We start from the raw sequence: 20,932 nt of genomic DNA on the forward strand, positions 1-20,932 counted from the left end.
ATAACAAATAGTTAGATAGAATATATCGAAATATTATTCTACATGATGAAAATAAACAATAAATAAAAATATTAAAAAACTAACAAATGTGTGTTTTAGAAATAATTTGAGAGACTATCGAAAGAAATCGCACAAAAGAAATCAAATGTATAATTAAGGTATGATAAAATGAAAAATACCTTAGAGAACTAATTATTAAATTATGTTTGAAGTGGTTAAAATTAAATAGAAATATCATTAGTGACCAAAAAATTTGTCATTAAATTACAAATAAATTAGTAATTAAATTGGTCACTAAATCAAGTATCGATTCGATCATTGAATCAATCACTAATTTAGTCATTGATTTAGACAATAAATCAACTACTACCACCAATGACGAAAAATAGTGACTGATATGGGTTACTGACTAAATCAGTCACCATTTCATGTTTTTCTTGTAGTGAATTATCATATACTATTCCTAAATATCATTATATATATATATATATATATATATATATATATATATATATATATATATAATTTTAACCACTTCAAACAGAATTTAAAGTGAAAAAATTACATTATGATTAATAATGAGTTATAAAATAAAAAATAATTAGATAGAATATATCGAAATATTATTCTACATGATAAAAATAAAAACAATAAATAAAAATATTAAAAAACTAACAAATGTGTGTTTTAGAAATAATTTGAGAGACTATCGAAAAAAATCACACAAAGGAAATCAAATGTATAACTAAGGTATGATAAGACGAAAAATATCTTAGAGAACTAAGAAAACTTTTCAAATATCAACATATATACTTAAAGGTTGAAAAATATCGAAAATTATTTTAATGAAACAAAAGAGTTCTTCAAATTAAACAAAAATTGATAATAATAATAATAATAATAATAATAAGTAAAGTTTTTTTTTATATTACCTTAAATTGAGAGTATAAACATTCTCATGTGAAAGGAAAATTTATAATAAATAAAAATATTAAAAAATAATATAAATATTCAAATGTGAGGCATAATATTTTTTTTATTAACATACATCATTTTAACATAATTACATAAAGGTTATGATAAGATAAAAAATACATTAGAGATGAGAATGAGTTTCATGACAAATGAAATAATTAAAAGAAAAAAAAAAAAAAAATATATATATATATATATATATATATATATATAAGAGTTACTTGATTAATTGTGAATATTTTAATAATTTAAACGAGAATGGAGATATGGCGGGGACGGGTATTATGGCGGGTATATGTACATCCCCATACCCAACTGAAAAAGTCAGGGATTCCCCATACCCATACCCATACCCAGTCAATGCGGGGATTTCCCGTCAAAACGGGGACGGGTTCGGGCAATACCCACGGGAACTGATTTATTTGCCATCTTGCATCTGTTCTTAATAACACAATTATTCGTGATAGGTGATCATAATTTTTTCAAATCAGATTAAATTATTATGGAAAACAAAGTTCTCATTATCAGAAAATTAATTAAGTTAACTAATAATTCTGAATTCATCAATAATTTGTAATTTTTCCAAATCAATTTAGGAATTTCATTTGTAATTCTTTCTATCTATTTAAGGGCATTTTCTAAAAAAAAAAAAATCCTAGAGGAAGTCTTAAAAAATAAGATAAGCTAAAAAAATGTGATAGATATAGTTTTTAATAAAGATTATGTGTGTTTAGTAGAAAAAAAGTAGTTATATATTAATTTAATTTTTTATTTATTAAATATATGTGATAGATATTTAATTATATTAATAATTAAGGATAAACCCATATGTAATTAAATTATTATATTAAAATAATATTGTTTTTATTATATTAAACTAAAATATGTAGTATTTAGAATTGTAAATTTTTATTTTACAGAAAAATGTATATCTAGTATATTGTATTCTTCTAGCCTGTTGTATTTCACTAAAATGAGAATAATTGGAATTATGGTGGGTTTCATATATTTCCAACTACAATCAAATAAAATGTTACAGCCAGCCATGGACACGACACATAACCAGAGCCTGTCGCTTGTTTGCGGTTCAAAGTGACCTTTCCAACGCTATGAAAAATAATATATATGACTGTGATTCCGTGTTACAGAGAAATACTGATTATTAATAATTAAAAACAATGGTGTCTTGTCGTCCAGGACTCACAAACTCCGTTTAAAAACCATGGAAAAGCCGTAGACAAAAGGGAAAAACCATTAAAAATGGCTAACTTCAGTGGTAGTTACAGTACTTCTGGTTTCATTTGTTATGGCCTTGTACTTCCCCTTCTTCTGTTGTCACTGTTCTTCCTTCAATTAGCACGGTGTGGCTCCACGGTTAAGTTCCTTCCTGGATTCGATGGACCCCTTCCTTTTGTCTTTGAAACCGGGTACGTTAAACTCAGTCAGACAAAAAAAAAAACATTACAGTACTTCTGATCATGGGAAAGAAAGTCATAGACATGTTATGTTATATTATATTTGTTGAATAGATATGTGGGAGTGGGTGAATCAGAGGATGTGCAGGCATTCTACTACTTCATTGAGTCAGAGAACAATCCAAAAGACGATCCTCTCATGCTTTGGCTCACCGGTGGCCCTGGCTGTTCAGCCCTCTCTGGCCTTGTCTTAGAAATAGGTAATATCTGTCGGAGATCCTTATATATACGACCATTTCATATACACGATTCATAGTCTTACCAATTTTTACTTAACTTTTTCGGAATGTTTCAGGTTTTGAGGTTCACTGTATTTGAATGTTTCAGGTCCTCTTGGTTTTAAGTACGAGGAATATGACGGAACATCTCTATTCGTGACATTAAATACACAACACGTAAAAAGCAACTCTATACAAGCATCTCTATAGAAGCTATGCTCACCGATAATGTTGCTTTTATACCTAGCGGTGCAAGAAACAGTAGAGATGCTTGTATTGAGTTTCTTACAGAGAAAACAAACTTATACTTTAAGATGCTTCATAAGTTCATTCAAAAAGCCTTAAAGATAGCTTAAACCATAAAAACATAAAAAATAGAACTAACATGGAAAGAGAAGAATGGTGAAGAGAAACCGAGCAATTGTCGTATTTGATGCTGAATATTATCACATTTAACACTCTAAATCATATTCAAAGACAAATCAGCCCATCATCGTACCTGAACATGTTATTAAAACATCTTTTATGTGTTTTTGAATGACAAAGAATGTCATTTTTTCTCTAACATTATAAAACGTCACTACTCCCTTCTAATCATAGACATTCACATCCTCTACTTTTATTACTTCGAGAATTTGAAATAATGAGAAGATCATGTCTCTGGAAACCAACCATTTTCCAAGCAATGGTGCTTGATAAGAAATTTACGATGCAGTCGTATGTAGAGCGACCAATGATGCATAGACTCCATCAATAATCTTCATCAACTCATTATGTGTTCCCTTCTCAGCTACCGCTCCATCTTTCATTACGGCTATTATATCAGCCCCTCGAATTGTTGTAAGACGGTGAGCTACTACTACTGTAGTTCTACTCACACTCACTCTATCTAGAGCCTCTTGAACTACTTTCTCTGATTCTGCATCAAGTGCACTAGTTGCCTCATCAAGCAAGAGGATTTTGGGATCTTTCAGCATGGCTCTTGCAATGGCTATGCGCTGCTTTTGTCCTCCTGACAATTGTGTGCCTCTTTCTCCAACATGGGTGTCATAGCCTTCGGGAAGAGCACATATGAATTGGTGTGCATTGGATGCTTTGGCTGCTGCAGTTATCTCTTCCTCTGTGGCAATTCCTTCTTTGCCATAAGCTATGTTGGCACGAATGCTTTCATTGAAGAGAATAGGTTCTTGACCAACCAAACCCATTTGCTGTCTCAACCAGCTTAGTCTGAACTCTTTTATATCCATTCCATTCAGTAGTATACGTCCAGTGTGAGGGTTGTAAAATCTCTCTAAGAGGCTGATCACTGTTGATTTTCCACTGCCACTTCCTCCAACCAAGGCAACAGTCTGCAAACACATTCATATCAACAATGTAGCTACATTACATGTTCCCAGATAAAGTTTATTTGTACAACTCAAAAGCTTAATTACTGAAATATCCAAGTATCAGTTGACTACCTTTCCAGCTGGAATGTTTAGACACAAATCTTTGAAAATTTGAATATGAGGCCTAGTTGGGTAACTAAAACTGACATGTTGAAAATCAATATCACCAGAAATGGCTTCTAGTGTTCTACCCTCATTGCTGCTGGAGTCAATGGTGGGTGTACTGTCAAGAATGTTAAATATTGAAGCTGCGGAATCTTTGGCTTTGTTGGTGTCTTGTGCCAAGGCACTAGACTGGGAAATGCCGATTGCTGTTATTGTTAAACAAAAGAAGACCTGCACAAATTTTGTGGTGAGAACTAGATCAAAAGAAACATCAAAATAAGCATGGAGCGAAAGGTTTTGGTTGACTTATTTCACCTTGAAAACCTCTGGAAAAGTTGCTTTCCCATGTTCCACAAGAACAGATCCTATGTAGAAACAGAAAGCATTTGTGCAGTACAGAGCCAAAAAAGAGAAACCAAATCCTGCACCACTCACAAGCCCCAACCGAACACCTTGTTTTTCTGGCTCTAAACATTTCTTACGGTACATATCCATCACCTTCGATTCGGCACAAAATGATGCGATAGTTCTGATGCTACCAACAGCATCATTTGCCACCTGACTTGCCTCTTCGTACTTTACCTACACAGCAGTCAAAAGATTCTCTTGATATCCATCCATATTCCATAATGCATAATTTCAAACAAAACTGAAAGTAAAACTAACCTTGGCATCCGCACTGAATCCTTGAAGAAACTTCATCTGAAGAAATCCTTGCATAAGGACCAAGGGTGACACAGCCAGAATAATGAAAGCAAGAATCCAATTAGCAGTGAATGATATAACTAGACCAGCTATGATTGTTGATAAGTTTTGCACAATGAGGGCCAGTGTATCACCAACTAGACTTTTCACTGTTGAAGCATCACTAGATAACCTTGCCCCAACTGCACCACTGGAAAGTGATTCATATCCTTTAGTTGACGAGTATAAGAAATTGCAACACATAATAATTAAAATATCTTACTAACATACCTTGAATTTGCAGGATCATCAAACCAACTGATTTCTTGATGGACAACCTTTTCAAATGTCAGTGAACGAATTCTTTCTACTAATTTTCCTCCGGCAACGCCGAAGAAGTAATTTTGCACAGGTATGACCACAAGAGTAATTAAACCCAAACCCACATATAGAAGTGCCCAGAACCTAGAATCTTTCCGCTGTTTTTCTGGAGGTTCAAAGAACATAGATATTGCTGAGGAAAACAAGAAGCCAAACATAGGGAAGACAAGACCATTTATTATTGCAGCAACGGATCCAAGCACTAACATAGGAACTTCAGGCTTGTTTAAGTAGGCCAAACGTCTCAAAGAAACCTTCTTAGCATCACCTTTACTTTTTTCAACATCCCCATCTTCTATTTCTACAGATTCATGTACCCCACTTCGATGAGAAAGAGTAAATCCATGTGAGTGTCTACTAGATGAATCTCTGCTTAATGAAACTTCTCTCTGAGTGGAAGATCTAGCTATGTGACTATCAAAAATAACATTGTTACTTGACTTCTCTGCTTCAGAATTATGGCTACCCTCAGCTTCCGTAGCTCCTTCCTGTAGGCGAATAAGCTGAGAATAAGCACCATCAACATCCTTGATTAACTCATCATGAGTTCCTACAAATAAAACCAAGCGTCAAAAGTGAACACCTTGTTCCAAGATGTCTCAAAAAATTGAATTTTCTTTCATAGATTGCGACAATGAGTTAACATGATATAGAAAATGGACCCAAACTACTTTTGATATACACACATAAAGAAAAAAACAATTGATTCACGTTTAACCTTCCTCCACAATTTTTCCTTGATGAACCACCGCTATGGTGTCAGCATTTCTGATTGTTGTCAAGCGATGTGCAACAACTACAGTAGTCCTTTTTGACATGGCTTGTTCTAATGCTTCTTGAACAACACGTTCGGACTCGGCATCTAATGCACTAGTTGCTTCATCAAGAAGAAGGATTCTTGGGTTCTTTAAAATTGCCCTTGCAATTGCAATTCTCTGCTTTTGCCCACCAGAAAGTTGAGTCCCATTCTGGCCTGCCATTGTCTCAAGGCCCTACTAGCAGAATAAAACACATTAATAGAATTAATAAAAGAAAGCAACCTAAAACGAGAATTGATTTTGGAACATTTATTACACCTGAGGCAGCTTGTCAATGAACGTATTGGCATTGGCAAGTGTTATTGCTGACTTAATTTCCTCATCAGTTGCACCTTCTTTTCCATACATAATGTTCTCTTTGATACTTGCTGCAAACAGAATAGGTTCTTGACTAACCAGCCCAATTTGTTCTCTTATCCATCTAACCTGAAAATTCTTCAAATTGACGCCATCTATCAGTACCTCTCCAGCATCAGGATCATAGAATCTTTCCAATAAGCTTATCACAGTAGACTTTCCACTTCCACTTTGACCCACTAAAGCAGCAGTTGTGCCACTGGGAACATATAATGAGAATCCAGAGAAGATCTGCACATTTTTCCTTGCAGGGTAGCTAAAGTAAACATCTTTTAGTTCAATATCCCCCCTTATGTCTTCCATGACAACACCATTGGTGTCATAAGCATCAATTTCTGGCTTTCTTTTAATTGTCTCAAACATCTTATATGCTGCTGCTTGTCCTGCGGCAAATGCGTTTAGGCAAGGAGATGTTTGACCAAGTGACCTGCGAATGTTAGAAAGATTAATCAGGTTTCAGTTCTTCATTAGGAATGCTAAGCTATGTGAAATCCAGAAAAAATCTTACGTTCCGCCAGTCATAAGAGCTATTATTACAGTGATGACGGTTCCACCCTGGAATTCTTTCTCAATAACCAGTTTAGAACCATACCACATTGCAAGTGCATAGGTGCAGAAGACAATCAACAAAAGTAACCCCATTCCTAAACCAGAGGTCATCCCTTGTTGAACCATAGTTTTATAAGCAATTTTTAACTTGATATTATACTTTTCTATTGCTTTTCTCTCACCGGTGAAAGATGCCACCTAGTTACATTGCAGAAGAAATTCAAGGACAATGGTTAGATAAAAATCATTCATTTTTTTTTCTACAACTAATTTGTGTGACTGTGACTTACTGTTCTGATAGCTCCCACTGTTTGTTCAACCACAGTTCCTGCCTCTGCGTAAGCAGCTTGGCCACGACTTGACATTCTACTCATCAACACGGACAGAATTCCACGAGTAACAACAATACATGGTATACATGCGACCAAAACAACAGTAAGTCGCCATCCTCTTACAAAGGCAATCACAAAGCCACCAATAAAAGTTGAAGCAAGTTGTATAAACTTCCCAACCTATCAATATAATTTTTTATCGTAAGTACAAAGGATGAGAAGTCAGAAAAAAAATCGTTAGCATAAATTAGTGTTTATCATTGTTCTTTTCAATATTATGTTGCCAGTGTTTTTTCATCATTATTATCGATGTTTAAATTTTCTCGACTAGTTAACGTAATACTTGCAGACCATGACCCATAATAACAATTGAGATTATCTTGGATTATGATACCTTTTCTCCCATGGAATCTTGAATGAGAATAGTGTCACCAGACATTCTCCCAATAACCTCACCAGTTGTTGTCTCAGTGTCAAAGAAAGCAATGTCCTGCTTCAATATAGTTTTCAAGTACAAACCTCGAATCCTCGCAGCTTGTCTTTCTCCTGTCACCATCCAACATGTTACCTCTGCAACATTTAACAAAACCACCGTAACCCTGATATCAAAATTCTGCAATTATCTGACACTGAACTAACACAACATAATATATAGTCTCTAAGAAATAAATAAACAGAAAAAGAAGCGTGTGTCGTCTTACGGAGAAACGAGGCAACTCCACTCGCAATAGCCAAGTATACAAATAATAACGAAACCTGAAATTTGAAATAAGAGTACCAAAACATAAAGTTAATGTTACTTTAGACGTAATGCCAAATTTGTAATTTTATTAGAGTAGTAATATTTTTTGCATGTAGTAATCAAGGAAAACAACCCTTTTGCATATAAAGACCAAGACTGTGTTCAATGGTCCTCCTTCTTACCCTTTTACATAACCAGGATTATTTTGAACCATAAAGAACCATTCTTGTCTGTGTTATGAGTATTCCCCATCCCGTTGGAGCAGATACTATAAAAAGAAACGAAAAAAACTTTCATTGCATGCACACATATACCTTAGAAACCTCTTTGATGGTATTTGATGGATCGGTGGAGCCAAAGGTGTTGATAAGCTTTCCTACAATGACAGACATGATAGGCTGCGACCAGCCATTAGCCATGGCAGAGATTGTGCCAATGGCCATGAAGGCCACGTCAAGATGATCTGCAAAAGTGAATAGCTTGTAGAAGGGAACCTTCTGGTTGTCATTGTCTCTTTCATGGTGTTGAGGTGACGTAGAAGAAGGTGGCATGTCGGTGTTGTGTGCCATGGCTGGCTCAAGAGAGATGAAGAGCAAACCAAATAAGGAAGAAAAGAGTGAGAGAAGTGGTAAGAGTTATTGGTGGAAGATTACATGATTCAGTTAATATGTTTCTATTCATATCAGTCATTTAATTAATACTTTATCGTCATGATGGAACATTTTTCTATTTTTTCTATGTATGACATTAGTAAAAAATATAGACAAATTTTCTGTTAATATTTTTATGGTGGGTAACAGATCTAGAAGAACTTTTGCTTTTCTTTTCTAATTTTAGAAATTTGTGTTTCTTGATATATCCAGAAGAATTTGTCAACTAATTGAAAAATTATTTCCTATATAATTTTAGAACAATACTATAAAAACCAACAAGTTTTGTTATATATGTCTCAAAATGATAATATTATCCTTTATTTCCATTTAAGTATACTTTTTATCATTAATAGATAGTTTTACACAAATATTCAAATCTACTTCTCCATATTAACCATGTTTAAATGAAAGACTATTTTTAAATATTTTAGTTATACTTTAGCTATATGAGTAGGGATGATAGCGGGTGATGCGTAGATAGATCTCGCTATCCCATACCCATTTCTGTAAAAAAAAAAATTCATCCTCATTCCCATGATTTAATTTAACTGGTATCAAATTTTTGTCTTATCCTCACCAAGTAATGGGTATAATCTCGTACTCATCCCCGTACCGGTTTTCTTACTACTTCAATATTAATTTTAATTAATTTTTATAAAATAATAAAAAATTACCGTAAAAAATTAGCACGGTGTGGCTCCACGGTTAAGTTCCTTCCTGGATTCGATGGACCCCTTCCTTTTGTCCTTGAAACCGGATACGTTAAACTCAGTCAGACAAAAAAAAAACATTCCAGTACTTCTGATCATGGGAAAGAAAGTCATAGACATGTTATGTCGCATTATATTTGTTGAATAGATATGTGGGAGTGGGTGAATCAGAGGATGTGCAGGCATTCTACTACTTCATTGAATCAGAGAACAATCCAAAGGACGATCCTCTCATGCTTTGGCTCACTGGTGGCCCTGGCTGTTCAGCCCTCTCTGGTCTTGTCTTTGAAATAGGTAATATCTGTGGGAGATCCTTATATATATATATATGCACGACCATTTCATATACACGATTCATAGTCTTACCAATTTTTACTTAACTTTTTCGGAATACTTGCGTAGTAGGCAACAAGAGCTGAGGTTTTGAGGTTCACTGTATTTGAATGTTTCAGGTCCTCTTGGTTTTAAGTACGAGGAATATGACGGAACAATCCCTAAGTTGTTCTACAGGCAACACTCTTGAACTAAGGTATCCATTATGCTTCTTCATTTCTCTTGCTTCAAACTGAGCTTTTATTGTATTTATTGTTATTATCTTATGCTTAGTTATTGGTCTTTAATATTTACCATAACTAATTTTGGTAGGTTAGTAGCATAATATTTGTAGACTTGCCAGTTTTCACTGGATTCACTTATCCCACAACCGAGTCTGCTGCTCAACGAAGTGACTGGATAATTGTTCGCCAGGCCCATCAATTTCTAAGGAAGGTGTTCATCCTTTTCTTTCGTTTCTTTATTTCACAATCATCACAATTTTTTTGTTTTTCTTTTTTTTTTCGCTTTGTTTGGAAAAAAAAAAGTATTAGTTGTTACAGTGATTATTAACTGTTTGCAGTGGCTGATTGATCATCCAACTTTTTTGTCAAACGAAGTTTACATCGGTGGCGATTCGTACTCTGGCATTCCTATTCCAGTGATTGTTCAAGAAATTTCACAAGGTAAGAAAAAGCTCTATGCGCTACAAAATGGTGGATCCACAAACCATAGGTAGAAGCTGATTAATTTGTATATCGTAGCGTCATTGGGTTAACATAGATTGGTTGAAAGTTTAGTGATTGCCAAATCCTCTTGTTTTCAGCAAATGAAAAAGGGGTACAACCATGGATAAATCTCCAGGTTAGCATCTTAAAGTATCTCTTTGACGTTGGGTATACATTTTTCCACAATTATTACTACAATGTTTCTGTGAGGAGAATCAGAAGTTTAGGAGTGAATTTCTTACATACATTAATTTGTTTTGTACAATGATTGATTGCATTAAAAAGCCATGGAAATTCGGATGTAAGATCTCCTGCAAATACTAAAACTGCTCACTGCTTGATCATATATTCCACAATTATCCTAAAATGTTTTTTGTTTTATTTAGGGATACCTGTTAGGGAATGCTGCTACTACTGGAAGCGACTTTAATTATCGAATTCCTTATTCTCATGGAATGGGACTTATTTCCGATGAATTATATCAGGTAATTTCATTCTCATCAAAAACTCTGTTGAAGAAAATCAAATGCTAACTAAACTCTCTTGTTACAATGAAAAGTCATTACAAAAAAATTGTAGAGGAGAGTACATAAAAGTAGACGTCAAAAATGTATTATGCTCTAGAGATATCGAGTCATTCAACTAGGTACGCTTATTTGATTTTTACTTGCAAGATTTCCATTTGTAGAATCTCTAATAACAAAAAATCACAATGTCAATAATTGTTTCATTGTTATAGGCTTTATCAGGAATTAACAGTGCCTATATTTTGGACCCATCATGTGAGTGGCTTGATAGTGAAACATCTTGGAGGAGATCACTAATTAAGCAATATCCCACCACGAATTTCCTAAACACTCGTCTCAAATTGCCATCCTTAAACTGTCGAGTAATCTTCATGCCTCATTCAATCACAAATGTTTTTTTTTTCTTTGCATATTTGTAAAGTGATATATTTGCTATAACATGCATTGGTTGTTTAACACACCTTTTGTGAACTACCATCCAGAGTTATGTATACTTCCTCTGCGGTTTCTGGGCCAATGATGATAGTGTTCGCACTGCATTACATATCCGTCAGGTGTAGTTGATACAAATGACAGTAAATTTCCCACATACAATTGCATATACAAGTTCATATATAACATTAGTCTTGGTTGCATGGTGCAGGGAAGCATAGGAAAATGGCGTCGTTGTACGTTCGATATACCTCACAAGAGAGATATCCCAAGCAGTTTTGAGTATCACGTGAATCTCAGTAGAATGGGCTATATCGTTCGCTCATATACAGGTCGATATTCTTTCTCCATATTGAATAAGGTTTGAACTATAGTTTGAATTTCACATACCACATAACTTTTCTATATTGCTGACAGTGGCGATCATGACCTTTTGATTCCTTTCTTGGCAACTCAAGCATGGGTCAAATCTTTAAACTACTCCATTGTAGATGATTGGAGGCAATGGCATACAAATGGCCAAGTTGCAGGGTATTCCACTAACTGTAGTTATATAATCAACAGGCTTAATTCATCCAAAATGCTAATTAATTTGTCTTTGATTTTTGTTTTCCTGCAAATAGATACACCAGGACTTACTCCAATGGAATGACATTTGCAACTGTGAAGGCAAGTTTTTTTGTTCTCCTTATTGCTCTTGTGTGGGTCAAATATAGATTCCATTTCATAAGTATATTCTAGATGGGTTATATTCTAGATTCCATTTAAAAAGTGTAATGAGAATAAAGTATGTGTAGCATATTTGGTAGTTCTTGATTCCATTGCTTGTACTGGTATATTTTCAGGGTGGAGGCCATACAGCTCCAGAGTACAAACCTGAAGAATGTCTTGCCATGTTCAGTAGATGGCTATCTAAGAGGCCTTTGTAAGAACAACCAAATAATAAGGTCATTTGCTCTAGCAAGGACTAAACTTAGGATCTTGTTCGTAACAAAATCAGAGGGTAGATTTTGTTCACCAATAAAGTTTAAGTTCATTCTTGCAATATGTACCTTACCATTAATAATACTATGAATCAATGAGGAAGAAGTGTTTAGGACATTATGACTTGTATTGTTTAGAAAATTACTTTTCAACCAATGGGATTAAATATTGCTAAAACAAAAAACCAATCATATATGGTCTCTGTTAGCTTTAAATATTGAATCTCAACTGAGGTAGACATTCATAGTTGTTAACCACATTTAAGATTCTATTCTATGAAGATGTGATAAAGACAGGCTCATGCAGAACTCAAATCAAAGACGTAAAGTGGAAAAACTTTGTTATTTACTCTCTTTAAAAATATACATTCCTTTGACATTCTCTTTTAATAATATAATAATATATATTATAATTTTAAATTAAAAAATAATATAAACATAAATAAAATATGATTTTTTCCGATACTAGATGAATATAATTTTATCTTTTGAGGCGTCAAATATAACCACCCTGTTAAATGTTTCCACGGGTTTCCGCATGCCTACAAAATTTACATATACAGCACAATCTTCTAAAAAATTTTCTACAATTCACTCTGCCACGTCAGCACTCGGCTTTCTGGGGAGCTGAATTCTCATCTCTGCTTTTGTATCCCACCTCAGAAAAGTGTAACATTTGTTTTCCTATTTAGAAAATAAAACACAAACTAAAGACGTTATTTTAAATTTAGAATGACATAATTAATTAATAACAAAATAATATCCAACAAATAAATTTATCATTAAACACATTTATTGAGTTATTTATATAACTTATGGAATAATACATACGTATAATTTTCCTTTATAATATACTAAATTAACTTAATAATTTTATTAAAATTAAATTGAATCAAAATGAATTATTTTAGGGTATATTAAACTTAAGAAAAATATATATCCAATAAACTAATTATTGTAAACAAAATATGCAGAAACTAAAAATATGCGGAAGCTAAAAAAAAGCATACACAATTATAAATTTCTAATTATAATACTTTTAATAAATTTTAGTAATCAAAAACCAAATATTATCTATTCAAAATTGTAAAAATGTTAATCAACCCGGTTATAATCAATTTACACAAAAAAAAAAAAATAGTATAACATCAATTAATTCCCACCATCGATAAATTTAGTATTTCAACTAGTTCAAGTCTATATACTCGTAAGGAAAATAACTCAAGTACTAATAAACTTTCGATTGTTAGTTAGATCTTCAAATTTCAACTTAGATGAATCAACACCTATAGTTGTTAAAATTATTAATCGTTTATATTTCTCTGCAATATAACTGATAAATATCTTTAAGCATATACTTTTTAATGTACCCGATCTCTAAGACCAGTATATTATACATGACTAAAGTATCTTCTAATGTACAAGATCCAACCGAGTAGATGTCAATCCTGTAAGACAACGTGTACTAAAATTATGACAACAAACTAATCCAGTATAACCATCGCTCAAAGCAGGTAAGTCCAAGGTTAATTACCAAATAATTATATCAGCTAAACTAAAGCCCAACGAAGAAAGGTCCGTGAATCATACTATAAAAGGCACATCTTACAACCAAATGATTACATATTCTTTGACATTTATTCTTTGACATCGGAGTGTCTTTTTCATACATTTCCTATATGCGACTTTGGAGGACCAATGTCATTTGAAACCAATAGCATGAATCTTTACAACTGTTTACAAGATTTTAATGTTACAGTTTTTTAAAAGACTTTACACAATATATTTCAACCTCGTAAGAACACATGATAAAAGAAATGGTACTAATAAAAATTAATACAATTGATAACGAAATGTAAGGTTAATATAAGAAAAATTACATTTTGATTCTTACAATTTGACTCTTATTTTGTACTTTTTAATGTAACTTAGTGTGAAAAATTGATTAATGTACCACTATTTTTTTTTTAAAAGGATCTATCCTCAATAATAAACCAGGTTAAAAAATACAAAATGAGACTCAAACTTGTGAGAATAAAAATATCATCCTTCTTAATATAATTACAACTTCTACCTACATTCTCCCATGAATAACTACGACATCTGAAATTTAAACCTCATTCAAATCATCCACTCGTAATTAGTTATATTAAATTAAATCAAACCAACCCATTACTATCATATTCTTCAATTATAATAATAATAATTAAAAAAAAAGGTTTGAGTGTCGAAGTCTCACACACCAAACATCACCTAAAAAAATGAGAATTAAAAATAATATTAAAATTAAAAAGGCTTAAATACCTTTTTGATCCTCATTTTTGTTTTCGTAGTGTTTGTTGCGGATGGTCCTCATTTTGACAGAATGTTTAAAATGGTCCTCATTTTTACCGAATGTTTAAAATGGTCCTCATTTTCGCAATTCGTGTTTTATTTGGTCCTTTTCTGTAACGCCGTTTAAATCGTTAACGGAACATTGTACATGTGGTACAGGTTGTATTAGGGTATGTTACGTGTATTGTACAAGTGTAGTGTAGTAATTAGATATTTGGGGATAAATAAGTGAGCTAGGGTTTTGGTAAGAAATGTTTGGACAGTTGGTGAGTTTTGGCAATCTTGTTCCTCCATACCCAATTGGTGTTGCTGCAATCTTCTTCTCCCTGCAATCCCATTATATAGGTATGTTACGGTCCCAATCTTCGTGCATTGTTGGTGGTTCAACGAGAAATGGATTAACCCGAGTTGTAGCTGCGGAGAGATGACAGCTTTGAGGATGACAAGAACTCTAAAGAATATTGGTAGAAAATTTTGGGTACAATCTGTTTTTATTTTTTTGTTAATAATAAATTGGTTTTAGTTTTTGGTTGATTGATTTACAGAGTGGTGGTTCCAATAATGTGGGCTGCAACTTTTTTCAAATGGTGGTGTTGATGGAAAGGATGTCATCATCATGACACAAATGAGGCAGATTAATGATGTGGAGAAGTCATTGAAGGTTGCTGAGAAGAGGCTGCAATTAGTGATAGGGTTCACTTGTACTGTTATTGTATTACTCGTACTGTTATTGTGTGTAATCTTTTAAAGTCCAATCTATTTTGTACTATTGTTAAATGAAGAAATGAATTAGTTTGATTATGTTGATATTAGTCCCAACATGTTCAAAATGACATCTTAATCTGAGCATTGAAGTAAGTGATATTGATCTAAGCTTGGGAAAAATTAAATTGATCTAAGTCTGAAAGAAGTTAAATTCATAATGTTAATTCATCCTGATCAAAATGCACTACATCAATGTTTGGCAAAAGTGAGATTGAACGAAGTTTAAGGAAAGTCAAAATGCAGTACATCAATAATGAATTCTACATAAGAAATTCCAAACAATAACTAAGACGTTTGTAACTGCTATCATGGCCTCCTCCTAATCTGTAATTTCATCCTAAACTACTGAGATGATTTTTCTGGTGTTGGTAGTGGTGTTGCTTGACTCTCCACTTCATTCCTTGGTGGTTGAGTTGTTTGACTTTTAGCAGTTGGTGCATTCTCAGCAGTTTCAGCAGTTGGTGCATTCTCAGCAGTTTCAGCAGTTTCAGCAGTTGGTGCATTCTCAGCAGTTTCAGCAGTTTCAGCATTCTCAGCAGTTTGGGCATCTGGAATCGAAAGACAAATAAACCCCAAAAAGAATTACGAAAACCCTAACCCACGAGCAAACACAACCCAGAAAACCCTAAACCCACTTACCTTGTTGATGATGATTAATTGGAAAATTGAGATGAAGAGCGCAACTGCAGTCCAATGATGAAATGACAAGTATTAGCTGCTTCCTCTGCAAATCCAAACTCAACAAAGACGAAGATGAAGAAATTTCTCTAATTGCAAAATTTCCCCTAAATTGAAAAATTAACGTTAATTAGCCACCTGTACAGTACACGTAACACATCCAAATACAAATTGTGCCACTTGTATAATACAGCGTTACATAAAACAACCAAATAAAACATGAATTACGAGAATGGGGACCATTTTAAACATTGGGTAAGAATAAAGATCATTTTAAACATTCTGTCAAAATAAGGACTATCAGTAACAAACACTATAAAGACCAAAAAGGTATTTAAGCCGATTAAAAATGTAAAGATGATTTTGGCGGGTCTGGATCTAGAGATGGCAAATAAACCCGTTCCCGTGGGTATTGCCCGAACCCGTCTCCGTTTTGACGGGGAATCCCCGCATTGACTGGGTATGGGTATGGGTATGGGGAATCCTCGACTTTTTCAGTTGGGTATGGGGATGGGTATGGGGATGTACATATACCCGCCATAATATCCGTCCCCGCCATATCTCCATTCTCGTTTAAATTATTAAAATATTCACAATTAATCAAGTAACTCTTATATATATATATTTTTTTTTCTTTTAATTATTTCATTTGTCATGAAACTCATTCTCATCTCTAATATATTTTTTATCTTATCATAACCTTTATGTAATTATGTTAAAATGATGTATGTTAATAAAAAAAATATTATGCCTCACATTTGAATATTTATATTATTTTTTAATATTTTTATTTATTATAAATTTTCCTTTCACATGAGAATGTTTATACTCTCAATTTAAGGTAATATAAAAAAAAATCTTTACTTATTATTATTATTATTATTATCAATTTTTGTTTAATTTGAAGAACTCTTTTGTTTCATTAAAATAATTTTCGTTATTTTTCAACCTTTAAGTATATATGTTGATATTTGAAAAGTTTTCTTAGTTCTCTAAGATATTTTTCGTCTTATCATACCTTAGTTATACATTTGATTTCCTTTGTGTGATTTTTTTCGATAGTCTCTCAAATTATTTCTAAAACACACATTTGTTAGTTTTTTAATATTTTTATTTATTGTTTTTATTTTTATCATGTAGAATAATATTTCGATATATTCTATCTAATTATTTTTTATTTTATAACTCATTATTAATCATAATGTAATTTTTTCACTTTAAATTCTGTTTGAAGTGGTTAAAATTATATATATATATATATATATATATATATATATATATATATATATATATATATATAATGATATTTAGGAATAGTATATGATAATTCACTACAAGAAAAACATGAAATGGTGACTGATTTAGTCAGTAACCCATATCAGTCACTATTTTTCGTCATTGGTGGTAGTAGTTGATTTATTGTCTGAATCAATGACTAAATTAGTGACTGATTCAATGATCGAATCGATACTTGATTTAGTGACCAATTTAATTACTAATTTATTTGTAATTTAATGACAAATTTTTTGGTCACTAATGATATTTCTATTTAATTTTAACCACTTCAAACATAATTTAATAATTAGTTCTCTAAGGTATTTTTTATTTTATCATACCTTAATTATACATTTGATTTCTTTTGTGCGATTTCTTTCGATAGTCTCTCAAATTATTTCTAAAACACACATTTGTTAGTTTTTTAATATTTTTATTTATTGTTTATTTTCATCATGTAGAATAATATTTCGATATATTCTATCTAACTATTTGTTATTTTATAACTCACTATTAATCATACTGTAATTTTTTTCACTTTAATTGTATAAATAACTTTTATTTACTACAATATAAAAATTTAATGTAATTGCTATGAATATTTTTTTGTCACTATCCAACATATATTGAAGTTCAAAAGATACAAAATCTATGTCAAAATTTTATTATTATGTTTATTATTTGTTCTTTGTGTCATTTTGATGAAGTGATGTATTATAACTTTTATTAGTGTATAAAAAAGAGATTTATTATAATTTAAAAAATTGAAGTAAACAAACATTTAAAATATATTTTAATTTGAATATTTGTTTTCCTTTTATTATTATGTTTATTATTTGTTTTTTGTGTCATTTTGATCAAGTGATATATTATAACTTTTATTAGTGTATAAAAAAAAGATTCATTAGAATTTAAAAAATTGAAGTAAACAAACATTTAAAATATATTTTAATTTGAATATTTGTTTTCCTTTTATATTTTTTTGAAATATTTTTTAATTTTATCAACTAAGTTCATCAATGTTGTAGTTTGCAAATTTAATAAATGTTTTGGTTCACATGAAATTTTATTTGGTATTCTAATATAAAATTTAAACAATTATAATTTATTTTATGGTATTTGGCATCGAAGAAAATCCTCCTAATATTGAATATTTCATAATATTATGTTTTCTTTACCGTAATTCTTTTCTTTTATAAAAATTAATATTGAAGTAGTTAGAACACGGGTACGGGTATGGGTACGAGATTATACCCATTACCCGGTGGGGATAGGAATGGGAAAAAAGTTTGATACCCGTTGGGTTTGGGTATGGGGATGGGGATGAATTTTTTATGCGGGGATGGGTATGGGATAACGAAACCCGTCCTCGCCCCGCCCCGTTGCCATCCCTAGATGCAACTATCATGTCAATTTTAGATTAAAACAAATATTTTCTTGAATTTAGTTTTTAATGGGAAGCTCATCAGCTCCTTCCTACAGCAATTTCAGTAAAAGTATTTTATTCTTATTATTAGCTAGTATCCCTAAAATACTAATAATTAATTCGATCAAACTTTTAAAATAGTTTATTTTATTTTAAACACTAGCAGAGTCCAATAACAAAGAATTAACACAATGGAATATTTAAAAAAATGGTGTGCTTATTTAAAAATCTACTTGAAACCGATCTGAGTTAAATAATGTAAAAGAGTGTGTTTTGATAATAAATAAGTGTATTAAGTAGCGTAAAAAAATGTGTTTACAATAATCAAGTGTATAAAATGATTTATATCTCATAATAAAATATAATTACATTTAAGTTTTAATTTCCTTAATGGTATATGGTATCTTGTTTATATGTTTTTTAAGTTTTTGAGTATGCTAAAAGTAGAAGTGGACTTAATGTGAGTTGGAAGAGCAAAACAAAACAGATTTTTAGTTATATAACAAAATGTGTAGGGAGGTGAGCTTAGAATCAGAAAAAGCATGTGAACAAAAAACTACGTCTAAAATCAATAACCAAGATATGTGTTCATTCTGTATGTCTAAAATCATTACATGTATGTTGAAAATTGTTTTGAAGTTTGATTCTGTTTTATTTATAATATATTTACGCTAATCTAAAGAAATTTATTATTATGAATTTTAAGTATTATTTATAAATATAAGAGAAAGTTAAATTATAAAACATTTTTCATAATAAAATATTTAATTATTTTTCTGAAAAAATATTTTACAACTTTTTTCTAACAAACTAAAAATGAAAAACAAAGAAAAGAATAATATTATTCATTCTTGTAACTTTTTAAAGATATATTAAGCCAATAAGCAACTTCATCCTATCTTCTCTCACCTTTATCTTCTTCTCTAGCTTTATCTTTACTTCCACCCTATCTTTTCCTTCCACCATTATCTCTGTCTCATTTTCGTCTTCCATTTCCACTCTCAAAATCATTTATAAGTGTTAATTAGAATAAATTGAAATATCACAATAATATAGTATAAGAAAAAAAAGACGAAAATCAACAATGAAAAATTTGAAATATAAAATTTAAATTTCATAATCTTTGTATATTTTGGATTGTATAATCTGTAATGAAAAACTACATTACGGATTAGATAATCCAAAATATATATTTACATTACAAATTACATGATTCAAAATATACAATTTTAGATTATTCAAAAATACAACTTTAGATTATGAATCGTATAATTTATAATGTACATTTATATTATAGATTATTTGATTCAAAATATAAATTTACGTTACTAATTATATTATGAATCGTGTAATTTAAAATAATTACGGAGCGTAGAATCCGTAAATAGTTAAAATTTTAAAAAATATGGAGGTGCAGAAAGAAAACATGGATGCCGAAAAGTTTCCCATATTTTGATTATCATATATTTTATTCAATTGACATGAAAATTTTGTTTTATTCTTATTTTATTGAATATTAGGTATATAAATATTTATATTTGTATCGCCTTTTTATTTTTTTAAATATTAATTTAATATTTAAAAGTTAAATATTATATATAAAAAAGAAATATATAAATATTAAAACAAAAGATAAAAAGGTTACTCAATTCAATTCTTGAAAATTTTCACGTAAAATATTAAAAAATTGATAAAAATAGTAAGAAATAAAGATAATTATATGTATGTCCTATATTTGATTTAATAAATTTAAAATTAATACATTATTTGGACAAATTAAAAATAAATAAAAAATATGTGTATAATTAAGATCATGATAATAATAAAAGTAACTTTCAAATTTAAGTTGTTAACAACTTTCAAATCTAAGCTTTTGATATCACTTGTTAACATCTTTTTATCTTTTTGTGACTTCTTTTGTCTCTCCTTACTTTTTTTTAGTCCTGTACCAATTTTTCCATCATCTTCTAGTTAGTATGTTTTTCCTTTTTATTCGTGTTGATATTGTTTTTATTTTGTTTTAGATTTGTATTAGAATTATAAATGCGTTCCTACATTTTTTATTTTTCAATACTTTTTGATTTA

At 31.1% G+C, this 20,932-nt stretch overlaps 1 protein-coding gene and 1 pseudogene across 2 annotated transcripts; one reads left to right on the top strand and one right to left on the bottom strand.

Moving 5' to 3' along the window:
• Positions 1 to 2,148: 2,148 nt before the first annotated feature.
• LOC114187995 (serine carboxypeptidase-like 11) lies at positions 2,149 to 12,346 on the top strand (annotated as a pseudogene). Its single transcript, XR_014995530.1, has 14 exons — positions 2,149 to 2,402; positions 2,505 to 2,650; positions 9,840 to 9,916; positions 10,033 to 10,155; positions 10,283 to 10,385; positions 10,526 to 10,563; positions 10,814 to 10,912; positions 10,987 to 11,073; positions 11,167 to 11,316; positions 11,437 to 11,508; positions 11,598 to 11,718; positions 11,804 to 11,917; positions 12,010 to 12,055; positions 12,232 to 12,346. The product of XR_014995530.1 is annotated as a serine carboxypeptidase-like 11 (transcript).
• LOC114187992 (ABC transporter B family member 9-like) lies at positions 3,073 to 8,652 on the bottom strand. The gene is made up of 12 exons (XM_028076461.2): positions 8,339 to 8,652; positions 7,984 to 8,038; positions 7,677 to 7,852; positions 7,241 to 7,462; positions 6,910 to 7,148; positions 6,303 to 6,828; positions 5,945 to 6,218; positions 5,137 to 5,776; positions 4,828 to 5,056; positions 4,477 to 4,743; positions 4,129 to 4,392; positions 3,073 to 4,017 (listed from the first exon to the last, which is right to left on the bottom strand). Exons 1-12 carry the CDS (start codon positions 8,591 to 8,593, stop codon positions 3,373 to 3,375), a joined length of 3,792 nt encoding a protein of 1,263 aa, XP_027932262.1. The 5' UTR covers positions 8,594 to 8,652; the 3' UTR covers positions 3,073 to 3,372.
• Positions 12,347 to 20,932: the final 8,586 nt, after the last annotated feature.

Source organism: Vigna unguiculata, chromosome 6 (assembly GCF_037176805.1).
Source record: "Vigna unguiculata cultivar grain cowpea cultivar isolate G323 ecotype 2 chromosome 6, ASM3717680v1, whole genome shotgun sequence".
In the NCBI taxonomy this organism is placed as follows: domain Eukaryota; kingdom Viridiplantae; phylum Streptophyta; class Magnoliopsida; order Fabales; family Fabaceae; genus Vigna; species Vigna unguiculata.